Source organism: Oncorhynchus mykiss, chromosome 27 (genome assembly GCF_057628025.1).
Source record: "Oncorhynchus mykiss isolate SJ-2025 chromosome 27, ASM5762802v1, whole genome shotgun sequence".
NCBI classification, from domain to species: Eukaryota; Metazoa; Chordata; class Actinopteri; order Salmoniformes; family Salmonidae; genus Oncorhynchus; species Oncorhynchus mykiss.
This window is the reverse complement of record NC_143048.1, coordinates 44,143,014-44,167,988: the sequence shown is the minus strand read 5'-3', so window position 1 is coordinate 44,167,988 and position 24,975 is coordinate 44,143,014. Positions and strand designations below refer to the sequence as shown.

Below are 24,975 nucleotides of genomic sequence, written 5' to 3'. Positions count from 1 at the left end.
CAATCTGACAACATTCTGAATTTACAAACGGACAATCTGACAACATTCTGAATTTACAAACGGACAATCTGACAACATTCTGAATTTACAAACAGACAATCTGACCACATTCTGAATTTACAAGCACTGGCACTCCAGATCGAATTTAAGAACACACCCAAAAGTTGTAAAATATCTAACTAGTCATTTGTTATGCTAACTAGCTAGCAAGAGGTTGCATAGCAACAGCATCAACTTCCGGTAGACAGGCGAAGAGCTAGTACGCAAAACTGAAATGAAACTGTTAGTTTACAGTATACTAAAATGAATTCATAGTATATACTCATTAAGTATGTAGTATACGGTGTGTTAGTGTGGGTATTGGAACACAGCTCTGGCCTGATCAGAGATCAGAAGGAAGCAGGCTGATCAGGACAGAAACAGGCTGGCACACTCACAACCACTCTGATCAGGAACACACGCACGCACGCACGCACGCACGCACGCACGCACACGCACACACACACACACACACACACACACACACACACTCTGATCAGGAACAGGCACGCACACACCTGCTGTGGTGACTGAATTCCCTCTGTGTAGAAATAGATAGTAGTCGTCCCATTACAACACACAGGAAGATTCCCTAAAGCACAATTTAACTGTTGGACCTCAGGTGGTGATGGGAAGATGGGACTGCAGCAGCCAAGGCTCAGCTGATTGACTTGCTGCTTACATGGTATGGAATTCACATAGACTGTGTTTGTGTGTGTGTGTGAGTGTGTGCGAGTGTGTGCGAGTGTGTGTGCATGTGTGTGTGTGTGAGAGTGTGTGTGTGTGTGAGAGAGAGTGTGTGTGTGTGTGTGTGAGCATGTGTGTGATAGTATGTGTGTGTGTGTGAGCATGTGTTTGTCTGTGTGTGTGTGTGTGTGTGTGTGTGTGTGTGTGTGTGTGTGTGTGTGTGTGTGTGTGTGTGTGTGTGTCTCTACTCACTGATCTCCAGCCGAGGTGCATCTTTTAGTGGGCAATACAGTGATGTTGAACTGAATCCGTGGAGTAGGTAGAGTACTGTACTCACTGATCTCCAGCTGTCTCTGGATACGTGGAGTAGGTAGAGTACTGTACTCACTGATCTCCAGCTGTCTCTGGATACGTGTAGTAGGTAGAGAGAGTACTGTACTCACTGATCTCCAGCTGTCTCTGGATACGTGGAGTAGGTAGAGTACTGTACTCACTGATCTCCAGCTGTCTCTGGATACGTGTAGTAGGTAGAGTACTGTACTCACTGATCTCCAGCTGTCTCTGGATACGTGTAGTAGGTAGAGAGAGTACTGTACTCACTGATCTCCAGCTGTCTCTGGATACTTGGAGTAGGTAGAGTACTGTACTCACTGATCTCCAGCTGTCTCTGGATACGTGTAGTAGGTAGAGTACTGTACTCACTGATCTCCAGCTGTCTCGATACGTGTAGTAGGTAGAGTACTGTACTCACTGATCTCCAGCTGTCTCTGGATACGTGTAGTAGGTAGAGTACTGTACTCACTGATCTCCAGCTGTCTCTGGATACGTGTAGTAGGTAGAGTACTGTACTCACTGATCTCCAGCTGTCTCTGAATACTTGTAGTAGGTAGAGTACTGTACTCACTGATCTCCAGCTGTCTCTGGATACGTGTAGTAGGTAGAGTACTGTACTCACTGATCTCCAGCTGTCTCTGGATACGTGTAGTAGGTAGAGTACTGTACTCACTGATCTCCAGCTGTCTCTGGATACGTGTAGTAGGTAGAGTACTGTACTCACTGATCTCCAGCTGTCTCTGGATACGTGTAGTAGGTAGAGTACTGTACTCACTGATCTCCAGCTGTCTCTGGATACGTGTAGTAGGTAGAGTACTGTACTCACTGATCTCCAGCTGTCTCTGGATACGTGTAGTAGGTAGAGTACTGTACTCACTGATCTCCAGCTGTCTCTGAATACTTGTAGTAGGTAGAGTACTGTACTCACTGATCTCCAGCTGTCTCTGGATACGTGTAGTAGGTAGAGTACTGTACTCACTGATCTCCAGCTGTCTCTGGATACGTGTAGTAGGTAGAGTACTGTACTCACTGATCTCCAGCTGTCTCTGGATACGTGTAGTAGGTAGAGTACTGTACTCACTGATCTCCAGCTGTCTCTGGATACGTGTAGTAGGTAGAGTACTGTACTCACTGATCTCCAGCTGTCTCTGGATACGTGTAGTAGGTAGAGTACTGTACTACACTGATCTCCAGCTGTCTCTGGATATGTGTAGTAGGTAGAGTACTGTACTCACTGATCTCCAGCTGTCTCTGGATACGTGTAGTAGGTAGAGTACTGTACTCACTGATCTCCAGCTGTCTCTGGATACGTGAAGTAGGTAGAGTACTGTACTCACTGATCTCCAGCTGTCTCTGGATACGTGTAGTAGGTAGAGTACTGTACTCACTGATCTCCAGCTGTCTCTGAATACGTCCCTTGCAGCGCTCCCTGTAGTCTGACTGGGTGGCGTTGTACTCTGACATCACCTCCACAAACTTACGGGACAGAGTGGAGTGCTGTGGGAGACAGGGGAGAGACGGGGAGACAGGGGGGAGACAGGGAGACGGGAGAGAGACAGGAGGACGGGAGAGACGGGGAGACAGGGGGATGGGAGAGAGACAGGAGGACGGGAGAGACGGGGAGACAGGGGGATGGGAGAGAGACAGGGGGACGGGAGAGACGGGGGAGAGACAGGGAGACAGGGGGACGGGAGAGACGTGGAGACAGGGGGATGGGAGAGAGACAGGGGGATGGAAGAGACGGGGGAGAGACGGGGAGACAGGGGGACGGGAGAGACAGGGGGATGGGAGAGAGACAGGGGGACGGGAGAGACGGGGAGACAGGGGGACGGGAGAGACGGGGAGACAGAGGGACGGGAGAGACGGGGAAGAGACGGGGAGACAGGGGGACGGGAGAGACGGGGAGACAGGGGGATGGGAGAGAGACAGGGGGACGGGAGAGACGGGGAGACAGGGGGACGGGAGAGACGGGGAAGAGACGGGGAGACAGGGGGACGGGAGAGACGGGGAGACAGGGGGACGGGAGAGACGGGGGAGAGACGGGGAGACAGGGGGACGGGAGAGACGGGGAAGAGACGGGGAGACAGGGGGACGGGAGAGACGGGGAGACAGGGGGATGGGAGAGAGACAGGGGGACGGGAGAGACGGAGGGACAGGGGAACGGGAGAGACGGGGAGACAGGGGAACGGGAGAGACGGGGAGACAGGGGGACGGGAGAGACGGGGGAGAGACGGGGAGACAGGGGGATGGGAGAGACGGGGAGACAGGAGAGAGACGGGGAGACGGGGATGGGAGAGAGACAGGGGGACGGGAGAGACAGGGGGACGGGAGAGACGGGGAGACAGGGGGATGGGAGAGAGACAGGGGGACGGGAGATACAGGGGAGAAACAGGGGGACGGGAGATACAGGGGGACGGGAGAGACAGGAGGACGGGAGAGAGGGAGAGACAGGGGGACGGGAGAGACGCAGGGAGACACAGGGGGACGGGAGAGACAGGGGGACGGGAGATACAGGGGAGAAACAGGGGGACGGGAGATACAGGAGAGAGACAGGGGGACAGGAGATACAGGGGAGAGACAGGGGGACGGGAGATACAGGGGAGAAACAGGGGGATGGGAGATACAGGAGAGAGACAGGGGGACAGGAGATACAGGGGAGAAACAGGGGAGAGATGGGGAGATGGGAGAGATGTGGAGACAGGGGACGGGGGACAGGGGAGAGACAGGGGGACAGGAGATACAGGGGAGAAACAGGGGAGAGATGGGGAGATGGGGGACGGAGGACAGGGGAGAGACAGGGGGATGGGAGAGACGGGGGAGAGACAGGGGGACGGGAGAGACAGGGGGACGGGAGATACAGGGGAGAGACAGGGGGACGGGAGATACAGTGGAGAAACAGGGGAGAGATGGGGAGATGGGAGAGATGGGGGACGGAGGACAGGGGAGAGACAGGGGGATGGGAGAGACGAGGGAGAGACAGGGGGACGGGAGAGACAGGGGGACGGGAGATACAGGGGAGAAACAGGGGGACGGGAGATACAGGAGAGAGACAGGGGGACAGGAGATACAGGGGAGAAACAGGGGAGAGATGGGGAGATGGGAGAGATGGGGAGACGGGGGATGGAGGACAGGGGAGAGACAGGGGGACGGGAGATACAGGGGAGAGACAGGGGAGAGATGGGGAGATGGGAGAGATGGGGAGACGGGGGACGGAGGACAGGGGAGAGACAGGGGTCGGGACTTTCACTATTTGCACATCATTACAACACTGTATGAGACATTTGAAATGTCTTTATTATTTTGGAACTTCTGTGAGTGTAATGTTTACTGTTTAGTTATTATTGTTTATTTCACTTTATCTTATTATCTACTTGCTTGGCAATGTTAACATACAATATGTTTCTCATGTCAATAAAGTCCCTTGAATTGAATTGAATTGAGAGGAGGAGGCAGGGAGACAGGTCCGTTAAGATCATTGTCTCCTCTCTCCTGCCTCCTCTCTCCTGCCTCCTCTCTCCTGACTCCTCTCTCCTGCCTCCTGTCTCCTCTCACCGGGCTCCTCTCTCCTGACTCCTCTCTCCTGTCTCCTCTCACCTGACTCCGCTCTCCTGCCTCCTCTATCCAGCCTCCTCTATCCAGCCTCCTCTCTCCTGCCTCCTCTCTCCTGTCTCCTCTCACCTGACTCCTCTCCCCTGACTCCTCTCTCCAGCCTCCTCTCTCCTGCCTCCTCTCTGCTGACTCCTCTCTCCTGACTCCTCTCACCTGCCTCCTCTCACCTGACTCCTCTCACCTGACTCCTCTCACCTGCCTCCTCTCACCTGCCTCCTCTCTGCTGACTCCTCTCTCCTGCCTCCTCTCGCCTGATTCCTCTCTGCTGACTCCTCTATCCAGCCTCCTCTATCCAGCCTCCTCTCTCCTGCCTCCTCTCTCCTGTCTCCTCTCACCTGACTCCTCTCCCCTGACTCCTCTCTCCAGCCTCCTCTCTCCTGCCTCCTCTCTGCTGACTCCTCTCTCCTGACTCCTCTCACCTGCCTCCTCTCACCTGACTCCTCTCACCTGACTCCTCTCACCTGCCTCCTCTCACCTGCCTCCTCTCTGCTGACTCCTCTCTCCTGCCTCCTCTCGCCTGATTCCTCTCTGCTGACTCCTCTCACCTGACTCCTCTCTCCTGACTCCTCTCACCTGACTCCTCTCTCCTGCCTCCTCTCACCTGACTCCTCTCACCTGACTCCTCTCTCCTGCCTCCTCTCACCTGACTCCTCTCTCCTGCCTCCTCTCACCTGACTCCTCTCTGCTGACTCCTCTCACCTGACTCCTCTCTGCTGACTCCTCTCTCCTGCCTCCTCTCTCCTGACTCCTCTCTCCTGACTCCTCTCTGCTGCCTCCTCTCTCCTACCTCCTCTCACCTGACTCCTCTCTGCTGCCTCCTCTCTCCTGCCTCCTCTCACCTGACTCCTCTCACCTGCCTCCTCTCACCTGCCTCCTCTCACCTGACTCCTCTCACCTGCCTCCTCTCACCTGACTCCTCTCACCTGCCTCCTCTCTCCTGCTTCCTCTCTCCTGCCTCCTCTTCCGCTCCCTCACACATCCTTACATCTCTACCACTGCACTCTCTCCTCTTCTCACTTCCTCTCCTCCTGACTCACCTGTGTCTTGCGTATCCTCAGGTCAGCTGAAGACTTGTTCTGACTCTCCTCCTGCTCAATGGTCTGTTGGATACCTGCAGGAAGATAGAGGATACAGACCAGAAGACTTTGTGATTCCTTGGTAAAAGGGGGTTATGAAATCCGAAGACACGTTACATTAACCGAGACATATTAAACCAATGATATTTACTGTTTCAAACAAGAACTTTCGCACTGCACAGGTCTGTATTTTTAGTGAAATAAACTTGCCTGAAAATCGACCCAATACCAACGGGGAAGTCTGCAGTGTTGAGAGCGGTTGTACGTCAATCTGTACGTCAAACCAAGCTCTTAACAGTGCCAGCCCGCTCTTAACCGTGCCAGCCCGTTCTTAACCGTGCCAGCCCGCTCTTAACCGTGCCAGCCCGCTCTTAACCGTGCCAGCCCGCTCTTAACCGTGCCAGCCCGCTCTTAACCGTGCCAGCCCGCCCTTCATTTGTGTTCAGTTCGAAACACCATAAGTTCTGCTAGAAACTGTACATCACAGACTGCAGGACCCAAATGCTGAAATGTCATCTCTGCATCCAACACCACCATACTACTGTAATGTCATCTCTGGATACAACACCACCATACTACTGTAATGTCATCTCTGCATCCAACACCACCATACTACTGTAATGTCATCTCTGCATCCAACACCACCATACTACTGTAATGGCATCTCTGTATCCAACACCACCATATTACTGTAATGTCATCTCTGCATCCAACACCACCATATTACATATTACTGTAATGTCATCTCTGCATCCAACACCACCATATTACTGTAATGTCATCTCTGCATCCAACACCACCATATTACTGTAATGTCATCTCTGCATCCAACACCACCATATTACTGTAATGTCATCTCTCCATCCAACACCACCATACTACTGTAATGTCATCTCTGTATCCAACACCACCATATTACTGTAATGTCATCTCTGCACCCAACACCACCATATTACTGTAATGTCATCTCTGTATCCAACACCACCATACTACTGTAATGTCATCCCTCCATCCAACACCACCATATTACTGTAATGTCATCTCTGCATCCAACACCACCATATTACTGTAATGTCATCCCTCCATCCAACACCACCATACTACTGTAATGTCATCTCTCCATCCAACACCACCATATTACATACTACTGTAATGTCATCTCTCCATCCAACACCACCATATTACTGTAATGTCATCTCTGCATCCAACACCACCATATTACTGTAATGTCATCTCTGCATCCAACACCACCATATTACTGTAATGTCATCTCTGCATCCAACACCACCATATTACTGTAATGTCATCTCTCCATCCAACACCACCATATTACTGTAATGTCATCTCTGTATCCAACACCACCATATTACTGTAATGTCATCTCTGTATCCAACACCACCATATTTTTTATTTTATTTTTTTATTTTTATTTTACCTTTATTTAACCAGGCAAGTCAGTTAAGAACAAATTCTTATTTTCAATGACGGCCTGGGAACAGTGGGTTAACTGCCTGTTCAGGGGCAGAACGACAGATTTGTACCTTGTCAGCTCGGGGGTTTGAACTCACAACCTTCCGGTTACTAGTCCAATGCTCTTACATTACATACATACATACATACATACATACATACATACATACATACATACATACATACATACATACATATTACATATTACTGTAATGTCATCTCTGCATCCAACACCACCATATTACTGTAATGTCATCTCTGCATCCAACACCACCATATTACTGTAATGTCATCTCTGCATCCAACACCACCATATTACTGTAATGTCATCTCTGCATCCAACACCACCATATTACATACTACTGTAATGTCATCCCTCCATCCAACACCACCATACTACTGTAATGTCATCTCTGCATCCAACACCACCATACTACTGTAATGTCATCCCTCCATCCAACACCACCATATTACTGTAATGTCATCTCTGTATCCAACACCACCATACTACTGTAATGTCATCCCTCCATCCAACACCACCATATTACTGTAATGTCATCTCTCCAACCAACACCACCATACTACTGTAATGTCATCTCTGCATCCAACACCACCATACTACTGTAATGTCATCCCTCCATCCAACACCACCATACTACTGTAATGTCATCTCTGCATCCAACACCACCATATTACATACTACTGTAATGTCATCCCTCCATCCAACACCACCATACTACTGTAATGTCATCCCTCCATCCAACACCACCATACTACTGTAATGTCATCTCTGCATCCAACACCACCATACTACTGTAATGTCATCTCTGTATCCAACACCACCATATTACTGTAATGTCATCTCTCCATCCAACACCACCATACTACTGTAATGTCATCTCTGTATCCAACACCACCATACTACTGTAATGTCATCTCTCCATCCAACACCACCATATTACTGTAATGTCATCTCTGCATCCAACACCACCATACTACTGTAATGTCATCTCTCCATCCAACACCACCATATTACTGTAATGTCATCTCTCCATCCAACACCACCATACTACTGTAATGTCATCTCTCCATCCAACACCACCATACTACTGTAATGTCATCTCTCCATCCAACACCACCATACTACTGTAATGTCATCTCTCCATCCAACACCACCATATTACTGTAATGTCATCTCTCCATCCAACACCACCATACTACTGTAATGTCATCTCTGCATCCAACACCACCATATTACTGTAATGTCATCTCTGCATCCAACACCACCATATTACATACTACTGTAATGTCATCTCTCCATCCAACACCACCATATTACTGTAATGTCATCTCTGCATCCAACACCACCATATTACATACTACTGTAATGTCATCTCTCCATCCAACACCACCATATTACTGTAATGTCATCTCTGCATCCAACACCACCATACTACTGTAATGTCCTCTCTGTATCCAACACCACCATATTACTGTAATGTCATCTCTGCATCCAACACCACCATATTACATACTACTGTAATGTCATCTCTGCATCCAACACCACCATATTACTGTAATGTTGTCTCTGCATCCAACACCACCATATTACTGTAATGTCATCTCTCCATCCAACACCACCATATTACTGTAATGTCATCTCTGCATCCAACACCACCATACTACTGTAATGTCATCTCTGCATCCAACACCACCATACTACTGTAATGTCATCTCTCCATCCAACACCACCATACTACTGTAATGTCATCTCTGCATCCAACACCACCATACTACTGTAATGTCATCTCTCCATCCAACACCACCATACTACTGTAATGTCATCTCTCCATCCAACACCACCATATTACTGTAATGTTGTCTCTGCATCCAACACCACCATATTACTGTAATGTCATCTCTCCATCCAACACCACCATATTACTGTAATGTCATCTCTGCATCCAACACCACCATATTACTGTAATGTCATCTCTGCATCCAACACCACCATACTACTGTAATGTCATCTCTGCATCCAACACCACCATATTACTGTAATGTCATCTCTGCATCCAACACCACCATATTACTGTAATGTCATCTCTGCATCCAACACCACCATACTACTGTAATGTCATCTCTCCATCCAACACCACCATACTACTGTAATGTCATCTCTCCATCCAACACCACCATACTACTGTAATGTCATCTCTGCATCCAACACCACCATATTACTGTAATGTCATCTCTGCATCCAACACCACCATACTACTGTAATGTCATCCCTCCATCCAACACCACCATATTACTGTACTGTCATCTCTGTATCCAACACCACCATATTACTGTAATGTCATCTCTCCATCCAACACCACCATATTACTGTAATGTCATCTCTCCATCCAACACCACCATACTACTGTAATGTCATCTCTCCATCCAACACCACCATATTACTGTAATGTTGTCTCTGCATCCAACACCACCATATTACTGTAATGTCATCTCTCCATCCAACACCACCATATTACTGTAATGTCATCTCTGCATCCAACACCACCATACTACTGTAATGTCATCTCTCCATCCAACACCACCATATTACTGTAATGTCATCTCTCCATCCAACACCACCATATTACTGTAATGTCATCTCTGTATCCAACACCACCATATTACTGTAATGTCATCTCTGCATCCAACACCACCATACTACTGTAATGTCATCCCTCCATCCAACACCCCCATATTACTGTAATGTCATCTCTGTATCCAACACCACCATACTACTGTAATGTCATCCCTCCATCCAACACCACCATATTACTGTAATGTCATCTCTGTATCCAACACCACCATATTACTGTAATGTCATCTCTCCATCCAACACCACCATATTACTGTAATGTCATCTCTCCATCCAACACCACCATAATACTGTAATGTCATCTCTCCATCCAACACCACCATATTACTGTAATGTCATCTCTCCATCCAACACCACCATACTACTGTAATGTCATCTCTGCATCCAACACCACCACATTACATACTACTGTAATGTCATCTCTGCATCCAACACCACCATATTACTGTAATGTCATCTCTGCATCCAACACCACCATACTACTGTAATGTCATCTCTGCATCCAACACCACCATACTACTGTAATGTCATCTCTGTATCCAACACCACCACATTACATACTACTGTAATGTCATCTCTGCATCCAACACCACCATATTACTGTAATGTCATCTCTCCATCCAACACCACCACATTACATACTACTGTAATGTCATCTCTGCATCCAACACCACCATATTACTGTAATGTCATCTCTCCATCCAACACCACCATATTACTGTAATGTCATCTCTGCATCCAACACCACCATACTACTGTAAAGTCATCTCTGCATCCAACACCACCATACTACTGTAATGTCATCTCTGCATCCAACACCACCATATTACTGTAATGTCATCTCTGCATCCAACACCACCATACTACTGTAATGTCATCTCTGCATCCAACACCACCATACTACTGTAATGTCATCTCTGCATCCAACACCACCATACTACTGTAATGTCATCTCTCCATCCAACACCACCATACTACTGTAATGTCATCTCTGCATCCAACACCACCATACTACTGTAATGTCATCTCTGCATCCAACACCACCATACTACTGTAATGTCATCCCTCCATCCAACACCACCACATTACATACTACTGTAATGTCATCTCTGCATCCAACACCACCATACTACTGTAATGTCATCTCTCCATCCAACACCACCATACTACTGTAATGTCATCTCTGCATCCAACACCACCATACTACTGTAATGTCATCTCTGCATCCAACACCACCATACTACTGTAATGGCATCTCTGTATCCAACACCACCATATTACTGTAATGTCATCTCTGCATCCAACACCACCATATTACATACTACTGTAATGTCATCTCTCCATCCAACACCACCATATTACTGTAATGTCATCTCTGCATCCAACACCACCATACTACTGTAATGTCATCTCTGTATCCAACACCACCATATTACTGTAATGTCATCTCTGCATCCAACACCACCATATTACATACTACTGTAATGTCATCTCTGCATCCAACACCACCATATTACTGTAATGTTGTCTCTGCATCCAACACCACCATATTACTGTAATGTCATCTCTCCATCCAACACCACCATATTACTGTAATGTCATCTCTGCATCCAACACCACCATACTACTGTAATGTCATCTCTGCATCCAACACCACCATACTACTGTAATGTCATCTCTCCATCCAACACCACCATACTACTGTAATGTCATCTCTGCATCCAACACCACCATACTACTGTAATGTCATCTCTCCATCCAACACCACCATACTACTGTAATGTCATCTCTCCATCCAACACCACCATATTACTGTAATGTTGTCTCTGCATCCAACACCACCATATTACTGTAATGTCATCTCTCCATCCAACACCACCATATTACTGTAATGTCATCTCTGCATCCAACACCACCATATTACTGTAATGTCATCTCTGCATCCAACACCACCATACTACTGTAATGTCATCTCTGCATCCAACACCACCATATTACTGTAATGTCATCTCTGCATCCAACACCACCATATTACTGTAATGTCATCTCTGCATCCAACACCACCATACTACTGTAATGTCATCTCTCCATCCAACACCACCATACTACTGTAATGTCATCTCTCCATCCAACACCACCATACTACTGTAATGTCATCTCTGCATCCAACACCACCATATTACTGTAATGTCATCTCTGCATCCAACACCACCATATTACTGTAATGTCATCTCTGCATCCAACACCACCATATTACTGTAATGTCATCTCTGCATCCAACACCACCATACTACTGTAATGTCATCTCTCCATCCAACACCACCATATTACTGTAATGTCATCTCTGCATCCAACACCACCATACTACTGTAATGTCATCCCTCCATCCAACACCACCATATTACTGTAATGTCATCTCTGTATCCAACACCACCATATTACTGTAATGTCATCTCTCCATCCAACACCACCATATTACTGTAATGTCATCTCTCCATCCAACACCACCATACTACTGTAATGTCATCTCTCCATCCAACACCACCATATTACTGTAATGTTGTCTCTGCATCCAACACCACCATATTACTGTAATGTCATCTCTCCATCCAACACCACCATATTACTGTAATGTCATCTCTGCATCCAACACCACCATACTACTGTAATGTCATCTCTCCATCCAACACCACCATATTACTGTAATGTCATCTCTCCATCCAACACCACCATATTACTGTAATGTCATCTCTGTATCCAACACCACCATATTACTGTAATGTCATCTCTGCATCCAACACCACCATACTACTGTAATGTCATCCCTCCATCCAACACCACCATATTACTGTAATGTCATCTCTGTATCCAACACCACCATACTACTGTAATGTCATCCCTCCATCCAACACCACCATATTACTGTAATGTCATCTCTGTATCCAACACCACCATATTACTGTAATGTCATCTCTCCATCCAACACCACCATATTACTGTAATGTCATCTCTCCATCCAACACCACCATACTACTGTAATGTCATCTCTCCATCCAACACCACCATATTACTGTAATGTCATCTCTCCATCCAACACCACCATACTACTGTAATGTCATCTCTGCATCCAACACCACCACATTACATACTACTGTAATGTCATCTCTGCATCCAACACCACCATATTACTGTAATGTCATCTCTGCATCCAACACCACCATACTACTGTAATGTCATCTCTGCATCCAACACCACCATACTACTGTAATGTCATCTCTGTATCCAACACCACCACATTACATACTACTGTAATGTCATCTCTGCATCCAACACCACCATATTACTGTAATGTCATCTCTCCATCCAACACCACCACATTACATACTACTGTAATGTCATCTCTGCATCCAACACCACCATATTACTGTAATGTCATCTCTCCATCCAACACCACCATATTACTGTAATGTCATCTCTGCATCCAACACCACCATACTACTGTAATGTCATCTCTGCATCCAACACCACCATACTACTGTAATGTCATCTCTGCATCCAACACCACCATATTACTGTAATGTCATCTCTGCATCCAACACCACCATACTACTGTAATGTCATCTCTGCATCCAACACCACCATACTACTGTAATGTCATCTCTGCATCCAACACCACCATACTACTGTAATGTCATCTCTCCATCCAACACCACCATACTGCTGTAATGTCATCTCTGCATCCAACACCACCATACTACTGTAATGTCATCTCTCCATCCAACACCACCATACTACTGTAATGTCATCTCTGCATCCAACACCACCATACTACTGTAATGTCATCTCTGCATCCAACACCACCATATTACTGTAATGTCATCTCTCCATCCAACACCACCACATTACATACTACTGTAATGTCATCTCTGCATCCAACACCACCATATTACTGTAATGTCATCTCTCCATCCAACACCACCATATTACTGTAATGTCATCTCTGCATCCAACACCACCATACTACTGTAATGTCATCTCTGCATCCAACACCACCATACTACTGTAATGTCATCTCTGCATCCAACACCACCATACTACTGTAATGTCATCTCTCCATCCAACACCACCATACTACTGTAATGTCATCTCTGCATCCAACACCACCATACTACTGTAATGTCATCTCTGCATCCAACACCACCATACTACTGTAATGTCATCTCTGCATCCAACACCACCATACTACTGTAATGTCATCTCTGCATCCAACACCACCATACTACTGTAATGTCATCTCTGCATCCAACACCACCATACTACTGTAATGTCATCTCTCCATCCAACACCACCATACTGCTGTAATGTCATCTCTGCATCCAACACCACCATACTACTGTAATGTCATCTCTCCATCCAACACCACCATACTACTGTAATGTCATCTCTGCATCCAACACCACCATACTACTGTAATGTCATCTCTGCATCCAACACCACCATATTACTGTAATGTCATCTCTCCATCCAACACCACCACATTACATACTACTGTAATGTCATCTCTGCATCCAACACCACCATATTACTCTAATGTCATCTCTCCATCCAACACCACCATATTACTGTAATGTCATCTCTGCATCCAACACCACCATACTACTGTAATGTCATCTCTGCATCCAACACCACCATACTACTGTAATGTCATCTCTGCATCCAACACCACCATACTACTGTAATGTCATCTCTCCATCCAACACCACCATACTACTGTAATGTCATCTCTGCATCCAACACCACCATACTACTGTAATGTCATCTCTGCATCCAACACCACCATACTACTGTAATGTCATCTCTGCATCCAACACCACCATACTACTGTAATGTCATCTCTGCATCCAACACCACCATACTACTGTAATGTCATCTCTGCATCCAACACCACCATACTACTGTAATGTCATCTCTCCATCCAACACCACCATACTACTGTAATGTCATCTCTGCATCCAACACCACCATACTACTGTAATGTCATCCCTCCATCCAACACCACCATACTACTGTAATGTCATCCCTCCATCCAACACCACCATATTACATACTACTGTAATGTCAGTATGACCCTGTATATGTGTCATTAGATAAACAAGACCAGTCGCTGGGTGACTATTTGCTGACTACAGGGTGACTACGGTCCTCCTAGGATCTACACTACAGGGTGACTACGGTCCTCCTAGGGTCCACACTACAGGGTCCACACTATAGGGTCCTCCTAGGGTCCACACTATATACTGTCCTCCTAGGATCTACACTACAGGGTGACTACGGTCCTCCTAGGGTCCACACTACAGGATGACTACTATATTATTATACAGGGAGATGCTATATTATAGAGGCAGGGTAGATGTTATATTATAGAGGCAGGGGAGATGTTATATTATAGAGGCAGATGTTATATTATAGAGGCAGGGGAGATGCTATGTTATAGAGGCAGTGGAGATGCTATATTATAGAGGCAGGGGAGATGCTATATTATAGAGGCAGGGGAGATGCTATATTATAGAGGCAGGGGAGATGCTATATTATAGAGGCATGGGAGCTGTTATATTATAGAGGCAGGGGAGATGCTATGTTATAGAGGCAGATGTTATATTATAGAGGCAGATGTTATATTATAGAGGCAGGGGAGCTGTTAGATTATAGAGGCAGGGCAGATGCTATATTATAGAGGCAGGGGAGATGCTATATTATAGAGGCATGGGAGCTGTTATATTATAGAGGCAGGGGAGCTGTTATATTATAGTGTTAGGGGAGATGCTATATTATAGAGGCAGGGGAGATGCTATATTATAGAGGCAGGGGAGATGCTATATTATAGAGGCATGGGAGCTGTTATATTATAGAGGCAGGGGAGATGCTATGTTATAGAGGCAGATGTTATATTATAGAGGCAGAGGCAGGTGTTATATTATAGAGGCAGGGGAGATGTTATATTATAGAGGCAGATGTTATATTATAGAGGCAGGGGAGCTGTTATATTATAGAGGCAGAAATTATATTATAGAGGCAGATGTTATATTATAGAGGCAGGGGAGCTGTTATATTATAGAGGCAGATGTTATATTATAGAGGCAGATGTTATATTATAGAGGCAGGGGAGCTGTTAGATTATAGAGGCAGGGGAGATGCTATATTATAGAGGCAGGGGAGATGCTATATTATAGAGGCAGAGGCAGATGTTATATTATAGAGGCAGGGGGACATGTTAAATGCTAATTAGCCTCCTAGCACCTTTGTGGAGAGGCAGAAAATATTGAATATACACAACCCCCTAACACCCTCCATCAGAATACATAGTCTGACTGTAGATTGAGAGAGAATCGAAGAGAGGGGGAGAGGGATACTGAGACAGGGGGGATGGGGGGGGGGGGGGGGGGGGGGGGAAGAGGGAGAGGAGGGAGATGTGGTGCACACCCAGAAAAATGTATTTTGTGTGGAGGTGCTGACTAACGGCGAATAAACTATAAGTCACACACACTCCCAGTCATTTATTGGGTATTTACCAACGTTTGGGGGTATCCCTGTGCCTTCTTCAGGGTGAAATGATAATAGGGTTTACTGTCAGACGTTTACACACATTCACACACACACACACACACAGACACACACACACACACACACACACACACACACACACAGCTAAATGATAGTAGAGCGGAGACGGATAATTGCGCTCGTATCACACATCTCGGTGGTGCGATCAATACCCATCACACAAACTCAACCTGGCTGCTCATACACTATGTAAATGTGTGTGTCACCATCTCTGGAGCGAGTGACAGTAATCGTCCGTGCCCACCAGAGAGAATAATCCACCTGTGTAAATCGGGTTGTCTGTTACCTGCCAAGTTCTCTCTATTTCTCATGCGTTCATTCATTCATTCTCTCGCTCTCTGTTTTTCCCCCCAAACACCACTTTACATCAATTTGTATAGCAGGCCCTCGTGCCAAATTGAGTCGAAAGCTCTGCCTCTGTTTGATTGTCAATTAGGGTGTGCAGGGTGAATACGTGGTCTGTCGTGTGGTCTCTCACTCTGTCTCTCTCTCCAGCTCTCTCATCTTCACACTGAAATGAATCCCAAGTGGAGAGTAGCATTATTTAACATCCATCTATATCCAAATACCCATAGACTGAACTGAATGTCTGAATATTGGGGAGGGGCCAGGTAGAATCTGCTGTATATTGGGGAGGGGCCAGGTAGAATCTGCTGTATATTGGGCAGGGACCAGGTAGAATCTGCTGTATATTGGGGAGGGGCCAGGTAGAATCTGCTGTATATTGGGGAGGGGCCAGGTAGAATCTGCTGTATATTGGGGAGGGGCCAGGTAGAATCTGTTGTATATTGGGGAGGGGCCAGGTAGAATCTGCTGTATATTGGGCAGGGGCCAGGTAGAATCTGCTGTATATTGGGGAGGGGCCAGGTAGAATCTGCAGTATATTGGGGAGGGGCCAGGTAGAATCTGCATTATATTGGGGAGGGGCCAGGTAGAATCTGTTGTATGTTGGGCATGGGCCAGGTAGAATCTGCTGTATATTGGGGAGGGGCCAGGTAGAATCTGCTGTATATTGGGGAGGGGCCAGGTAGAATCTGCGTTATATTGGGGAGGGGCCAGGTAGAATCTGCATTGTATTAGGGAGGGGCCAGGTAGAATCTGCGTTATATTGGGGAGGGGCCAGGTAGAATCTGCATTGTATTAGGGAGGGGCCAGGTAGAATATGCTGTATATTGGGGTGGGGCAGGTAGAATCTGCATTATATTGGGAAGGGGCCAGGTAGAATCTGCATTATATTGGGGAGGGGCCAGGTAGAATCTGCTGTATATTGGGGTGGGGCCAGGTAGAATCTGCTGTATATTGGGGAGGGGCCAGGTAGAATCTGCATTGTATTAGGGAGGGGCCAGGTAGAATCTGCATTATATTGGGGAGGGGCCAGGTAGAATCTGCTGTATATTGGGGAGTGGCCAGGTAGAATCGGCGGTATGTTGGGGAGGGGCAGGTCAAATCTGCTGTATATTGGGGAGGGGCCAGGTAGAATCTGCAGTATATTAGGGAGGGGCCAGGTAGAATCTGCATTGTATTAGGGAGGGGCCAGGTAGAATCTGCATTATATTGGGGAGGGGCCAGGTAGAATCTGCTGTATATTGGGGAGTGGCCAGGTAGAATCGGCGGTATGTTGGGGAGGGGCAGGTCAAATCTGCTGTATATTGGGGAGGGGCCAGGTAGAATCTGCAGTATATTAGGGAGGGGCCAGGTAGAATCTGCATTGTATTAGGGAGGGGCCAGGTAGAATCTGCATTATATTGGGGAGGGGCCAGGTAGAATCTGCTGTATATTGGGGAGTGGCCAGGTAGAATCGGCGGTATGTTGGGGAGGGGCAGGTAAAATCTGCTGTATATTGGGGAGGGGCCAGGTAGAATCTGCAGTATATTAGGGAGGGGCCAGGTAGAATCTGCATTGTATTAGGGTGGGGCCAGGTAGAATCTGCTGTATATTGGGGTGGGGCCAGGTAGAATCTGCATTATATTGGGGAGGGGCCAGGTAGATTCTGCATTGAATTGGGGAGGGGCCAGGTAGAATCTGCATTATATTGGGGAGGGGCCAGGTAGAATATGCTGTATATTGGGGTGGGGCAGGTAGAATCTGCATTATATTGGGAAGGGGCCAGGTAGAATCTGCATTATATTGGGGAGGGGCCAGGTAGAATCTGCTGTATATTGGGGTGGGGCCAGGTAGAATCTGCTGTATATTGGGGAGGGGCCAGGTAGAATCTGCTGTATATTGGGGTGGGGCCAAGTAGAATCTGATGTATATTGGGGAGGGGCCAGGTAGAATCTGCTGTATATTGGGGTGGGGCCAGGTAGAATCTGCTGTATATTGGGGTGGGGCAGGTAAAATCTGCTGTATATTGGGGTGGGGCCAGGTAGAATCTGCTGTATGTTGGGGAGGGGCCAGGTAGAATCTGCTGTATATTGGGCAGGGACCAGGTAGAATCTGCTGTATATTGGGGAGGGGCCAGGTAGAATCTGCTGTATATTGGGGAGGGGCCAGGTAGAATCTGCTGTATATTGGGGAGGGGCCAGGTAGAATCTGTTGTATATTGGGGAGGGGCCAGGTAGAATCTGCTGTATATTGGGCAGGGGCCAGGTAGAATCTGCTGTATATTGGGGAGGGGCCAGGTAGAATCTGCTGTATATTGGGGAGGGGCCAGGTAGAATCTGCATTATATTGGGGAGGGGCCAGGTAGAATCTGTTGTATATTGGGCATGGGCCAGGTAGAATCTGCTGTATATTGGGGAGGGGCCAGGTAGAATCTGCTGTATATTGGGGAGGGGCCAGGTAGAATCTGCGTTATATTGGGGAGGGGCCAGGTAGAATCTGTATTGTATTAGGGAGGGGCCAGGTAGAATCTGCTGTATATTGGGGTAGGGCCAAGTAGAATCTGCTGTATATTGGGGAGGGGTCAGGTAGAATCTGCATTGTATTAGGGAGGGGCCAGGTAGAATCTGCATTGTATTAGGGAGGGGCCAGGTAGAATCTGCATTATATTGGGGAGGGGCCAGGTAGAATCTGCTGTATATTGGGGAGTGGCCAGGTAGAATCGGCGGTATGTTGGGGAGGGGCAGGTAAAATCTGCTGTATATTGGGGAGGGGCCAGGTAGAATCTGCAGTATATTAGGGAGGGGCCAGGTAGAATCTGCATTGTATTAGGGTGGGGCCAGGTAGAATCTGCTGTATATTGGGGTGGGGCCAGGTAGAATCTGCATTATATTGGGGAGGGGCCAGGTAGATTCTGCATTGAATTGGGGAGGGGCCAGGTAGAATCTGCATTATATTGGGGAGGGGCCAGGTAGAATATGCTGTATATTGGGGTGGGGCAGGTAGAATCTGCATTATATTGGGAAGGGGCCAGGTAGAATCTGCATTATATTGGGGAGGGGCCAGGTAGAATCTGCTGTATATTGGGGTGGGGCCAGGTAGAATCTGCTGTATATTGGGGAGGGGCCAGGTAGAATCTGCTGTATATTGGGGTGGGGCCAAGTAGAATCTGATGTATATTGGGGAGGGGCCAGGTAGAATCTGCTGTATATTGGGGTGGGGCCAGGTAGAATCTGCTGTATATTGGGGTGGGGCAGGTAAAATCTGCTGTATATTGGGGTGGGGCCAGGTAGAATCTGCTGTATGTTGGGGAGGGGCCAGGTAGAATCTGCTGTATATTGGGGTGGGGCCAGGTAGAATCTGATGTATATTGGGGAGGGGCCAGGTAGAATCTGCTGTATATTGGGGTGGGGCCAGGTAGAATCTGCTGTATATTGGGGAGGGGCCAGGTAGAATCTGCTGTATATTGGGGAGGGGCCAGGTAGAATCTGCATTATATTTTGGGAGGGGCCAGGTAGAATCTGCTGTATATTGGGGAGGGGCCAGGTAGAATCTGCATTATATTGGGAAGGGGCCAGGTAGAATCTGCATTATATTGGGAAGGGGCCAGGTAGAATCTGCATTATATTGGGGAGGGGCCAGGTAGAATATGCTGTATAATGGGGTAGGGCAGGTAAAATCTGCTGTATATTGGGGTGGGGCCAGGTAGAATCTGCTGTATGTTGGGGAGGGGCCAGGTAGAATCTGCTGTATATTGGGGTGGGGCCAGGTAGAATCTGATGTATATTGGGGAGGGGCCAGGTAGAATCTGCATTGTATTAGGGAGGGGCCAGGTAGAATCTGCATTATATTGGGGAGAGGTCAGGTAGAATCTGCATTGTATTAGGGAGGGGCCAGGTAGAATCTGCATTGTATTGGGGAGGGCCCAGGTAGAATCTGCATTGTATTAGGGAGAGGCCAGGTAGAATCTGCATTATATTGGGGAGAGGCCAGGTAGAATCTGCTGTATATTGGGGAGGGGCCAGGTAGAATCTGCTGTATATTGGGGAGGGGCCAGGTAGAATATGCTGTATATTGGGGAGGGGCCAGGTAGAATCTGCTGTATATTGGGAAGGGGCCAGGTAGAATCTGCTGTATATTGGGGAGGGGCCAGGTAGAATCTGCATTATATTGGGGAGGGGCCAGGTAGAATCTGCTGTATATTGGGGAGGAGCCAGGTAGAATCTGCTGTATATTGGGGAGGGGCCAGGTAGAATATGCTGTATATTGGGGAGGGGCCAGGTAGAATCTGCTGTATATTGGGGTGGGGCCAGGTAGAATCTGCATTATATTGGGAAGGGGCCAGGTATAATCTGCTGTATATTGGGGAGGGGCCAGGTAGAATCTGTTGTATATTGGGGAGGGGCCAGGTAGAATCTGCTGTATATTGGGAAGGGGCCAGGTAGAATCTGCATTATATTGGGGAGGGGCCAGGTAGAATCTGTTGTATATTGGGGAGGGGCCAGGTAGAATATGCTGTATATTGGGGAGGGGCCAGGTAGAATCTGCATTATATTTTGGGAGGGGCCAGGTAGAATCTGCTGTATATTGGGGAGGGGCAAGGTAGAATCTGCTGTATATTGGGGAGGGGCCAGGTAGAATCTGCATTATATTGGGGAGGGGCCAGGTAGAATCTGCTGTATATTAGGGAGGGGCCAGGTAGAATCTGCTGTATATTGGGGAGGGGCCAGGTAGAATCTGCATTATATTGGGGAGGGGCCAGGTAGAATCTGCTGTATATTGGGGAGGGGCCAGGTAGAATCTGCTGTATATTGGGGAGGGGCCAGGTAGAATATGCTGTATATTGGGGAGGGGCCAGGTAGAATCTGCTGTATATTGGGGTGGGGCCAGGTAGAATCTGCATTATATTGGGATGGGGCCAGGTATAATCTGCTGTATATTGGGGAGGGGCCAGGTAGAATCTGTTGTATATTGGGGAGGGGCCAGGTAGAATCTGCTGTATATTGGGAAGGGGCCAGGTAGAATCTGCAGTATATTGGGGAGGGGCCAGGTAGAATCTGTTGTATATTGGGGAGGGGCCAGGTAGAATATGCTGTATATTGGGGAGGGGCCAGGTAGAATCTGCATTATATTTTGGGAGGGGCCAGGTAGAATCTGCTGTATATTGGGGAGGGGCAAGGTAGAATCTGCTGTATATTGGGGAGGGGCCAGGTAGAATCTGCATTATATTGGGGAGGGGCCAGGTAGAATCTGCTGTATATTGGGGATGGGCCAGGTAGAATCTGCATTGTAATAGGGAGGGGCCAGGTAGAATCTGCTGTATATTGGGGAGGGGCCAGGTAGAATCTGCATTATATTGGGGAGGGGCCAGGTAGAATCTGCTGTATATTGGGGAGGGGCCAGGTAGAATCTGCTGTATATTGGGGAGGGGCCAGGTAGAATATGCTGTATATTGGGGAGGGGCCAGGTAGAATCTGCTGTATATTGGGGTGGGGCCAGGTAGAATCTACATTATATTGGGAAGGGGCCAGGTAGAATCTGCTGTATATTGGGGAGGGGCCAGGTAGAATCTGCTGTATATTGGGAAGGGGCCAGGTAGAATCTGCTGTATATTGGGGAGGGGCCAGGTAGAATCTGTTGTATATTGGGGAGGGGCCAGGTAGAATATGCTGTATATTGGGGAGGGGCCAGGTAGAATCTGCATTATATTTTGGAAGGGGCCAGGTAGAATCTGCTGTATATTGGGGAGGGGCCAGGTAGAATCTGCTGTATATTGGGATGGGGCCAGGTAGAATCTGCTATATATTGGGAAGGGGCCAGGTAGAATCTGCTGTATATTGGGGTGGGAACAGGTAGAATCTGCATTATATTTTGGGAGGGGCCAGGTAGAATCTGCATTATATTAGGGAGGGGCCAGGTAGAATCTGCTGTATATTGGGGTGGGGCCAGGTAGAATCTGCTGTATATTGGGGAGGGGCCAGGTAGAATATGCTGTATATTGGGGAGGGGCCAGGTAGAATCTGCTGTATATTGGGGTGGGGCCAGGTAGAATCTGCATTATATTGGGATGGGGCCAGGTATAATCTGCTGTATATTGGGGAGGGGCCAGGTAGAATCTGTTGTATATTGGGGAGGGGCCAGGTAGAATCTGCTGTATATTGTGAGGGGCCAGGTAGAATCTGCATTATATTGGGGAGGGGCCAGGTAGAATCTGTTGTATATTGGGGAGGGGCCAGGTAGAATATGCTGTATATTGGGGAGGGGCCAGGTAGAATCTGCATTATATTTTGGGAGGGGCCAGGTAGAATCTGCTGTATATTGGGGAGGGGCAAGGTAGAATCTGCTGTATATTGGGGAGGGGCCAGGTAGAATCTGCATTATATTGGGGAGGGGCCAGGTAGAATCTGCTGTATATTGGGGATGGGCCAGGTAGAATCTGCATTGTAATAGGGAGGGGCCAGGTAGAATCTGCTGTATATTGGGGAGGGGCCAGGTAGAATCTGCATTATATTGGGGAGGGGCCAGGTAGAATCTGCTGTATATTGGGGAGGGGCCAGGTAGAATCTGCTGTATATTGGGGAGGGGCCAGGTAGAATATGCTGTATATTGGGGAGGGGCCAGGTAGAATCTGCTGTATATTGGGGTGGGGCCAGGTAGAATCTACATTATATTGGGAAGGGGCCAGGTAGAATCTGCTGTATATTGGGGAGGGGCCAGGTAGAATCTGCTGTATATTGGGAAGGGGCCAGGTAGAATCTGCTGTATATTGGGGAGGGGCCAGGTAGAATCTGTTGTATATTGGGGAGGGGCCAGGTAGAATATGCTGTATATTGGGGAGGGGCCAGGTAGAATCTGCATTATATTTTGGAAGGGGCCAGGTAGAATCTGCTGTATATTGGGGAGGGGCCAGGTAGAATCTGCTGTATATTGGGATGGGGCCAGGTAGAATCTGCTATATATTGGGAAGGGGCCAGGTAGAATCTGCTGTATATTGGGGTGGGAACAGGTAGAATCTGCATTATATTTTGGGAGGGGCCAGGTAGAATCTGCATTATATTAGGGAGGGGCCAGGTAGAATCTGCTGTATATTGGGGTGGGGCCAGGTAGAATCTGCATTATATTGGGGAGCGGCCAGGTAGAATCTGCTGTATATTGGGGTGGGGCCAGGTAGAATCTGAATTATATTGGGGAGGGGCCAGGTAGAATCTGCATTATATATGGGAGGGGCCAGGTAGAATCTGCATTGTATTAGGGAGGGGCCAGGTAGAATCTGCATTATATTGGGGAGAGGTCAGGTAGAATCTGCATTGTATTAGGGAGGGGCCAGGTAGAATCTGCATTGTATTGGGGAGGGCCCAGGTAGAATCTGCATTGTATTAGGGAGAGGCCAGGTAGAATCTGCATTATATTGGGGAGAGGCCAGGTAGAATCTGCTGTATATTGGGGAGGGGCCAGGTAGAATCTGCTGTATATTGGGGAGGGGCCAGGTAGAATATGCTGTATATTGGGGAGGGGCCAGGTAGAATCTGCTGTATATTGGGAAGGGGCCAGGTAGAATCTGCTGTATATTGGGGAGGGGCCAGGTAGAATCTGCATTATATTGGGGAGGGGCCAGGTAGAATCTGCTGTATATTGGGGAGGAGCCAGGTAGAATCTGCTGTATATTGGGGAGGGGCCAGGTAGAATATGCTGTATATTGGGGAGGGGCCAGGTAGAATCTGCTGTATATTGGGGTGGGGCCAGGTAGAATCTGCATTATATTGGGAAGGGGCCAGGTATAATCTGCTGTATATTGGGGAGGGGCCAGGTAGAATCTGTTGTATATTGGGGAGGGGCCAGGTAGAATCTGCTGTATATTGGGAAGGGGCCAGGTAGAATCTGCATTATATTGGGGAGGGGCCAGGTAGAATCTGTTGTATATTGGGGAGGGGCCAGGTAGAATATGCTGTATATTGGGGAGGGGCCAGGTAGAATCTGCATTATATTTTGGGAGGGGCCAGGTAGAATCTGCTGTATATTGGGGAGGGGCAAGGTAGAATCTGCTGTATATTGGGGAGGGGCCAGGTAGAATCTGCATTATATTGGGGAGGGGCCAGGTAGAATCTGCTGTATATTAGGGAGGGGCCAGGTAGAATCTGCTGTATATTGGGGAGGGGCCAGGTAGAA

At 47.8% G+C, this 24,975-nt stretch overlaps 1 protein-coding gene across 2 annotated transcripts in view; it reads right to left on the bottom strand.

The window, feature by feature from the left end:
• The window catches only part of LOC110508072 (syntaxin-1A), a 198,949-nt gene that overhangs the window by 26,128 nt on the left and 147,846 nt on the right, over nt 1-24,975 (bottom strand). For both annotated transcript variants that reach the window (XM_090224092.1, XM_090224093.1), the window contains exons 5-6: nt 5,706-5,779; nt 2,448-2,556 (exon numbers count right to left, since the gene is read on the bottom strand). In XM_090224092.1, coding sequence (XP_090080218.1) covers nt 2,448-2,556; nt 5,706-5,779 — 183 coding nt within the window. The remainder of the gene's footprint in view (nt 1-2,447; nt 2,557-5,705; nt 5,780-24,975) is intronic.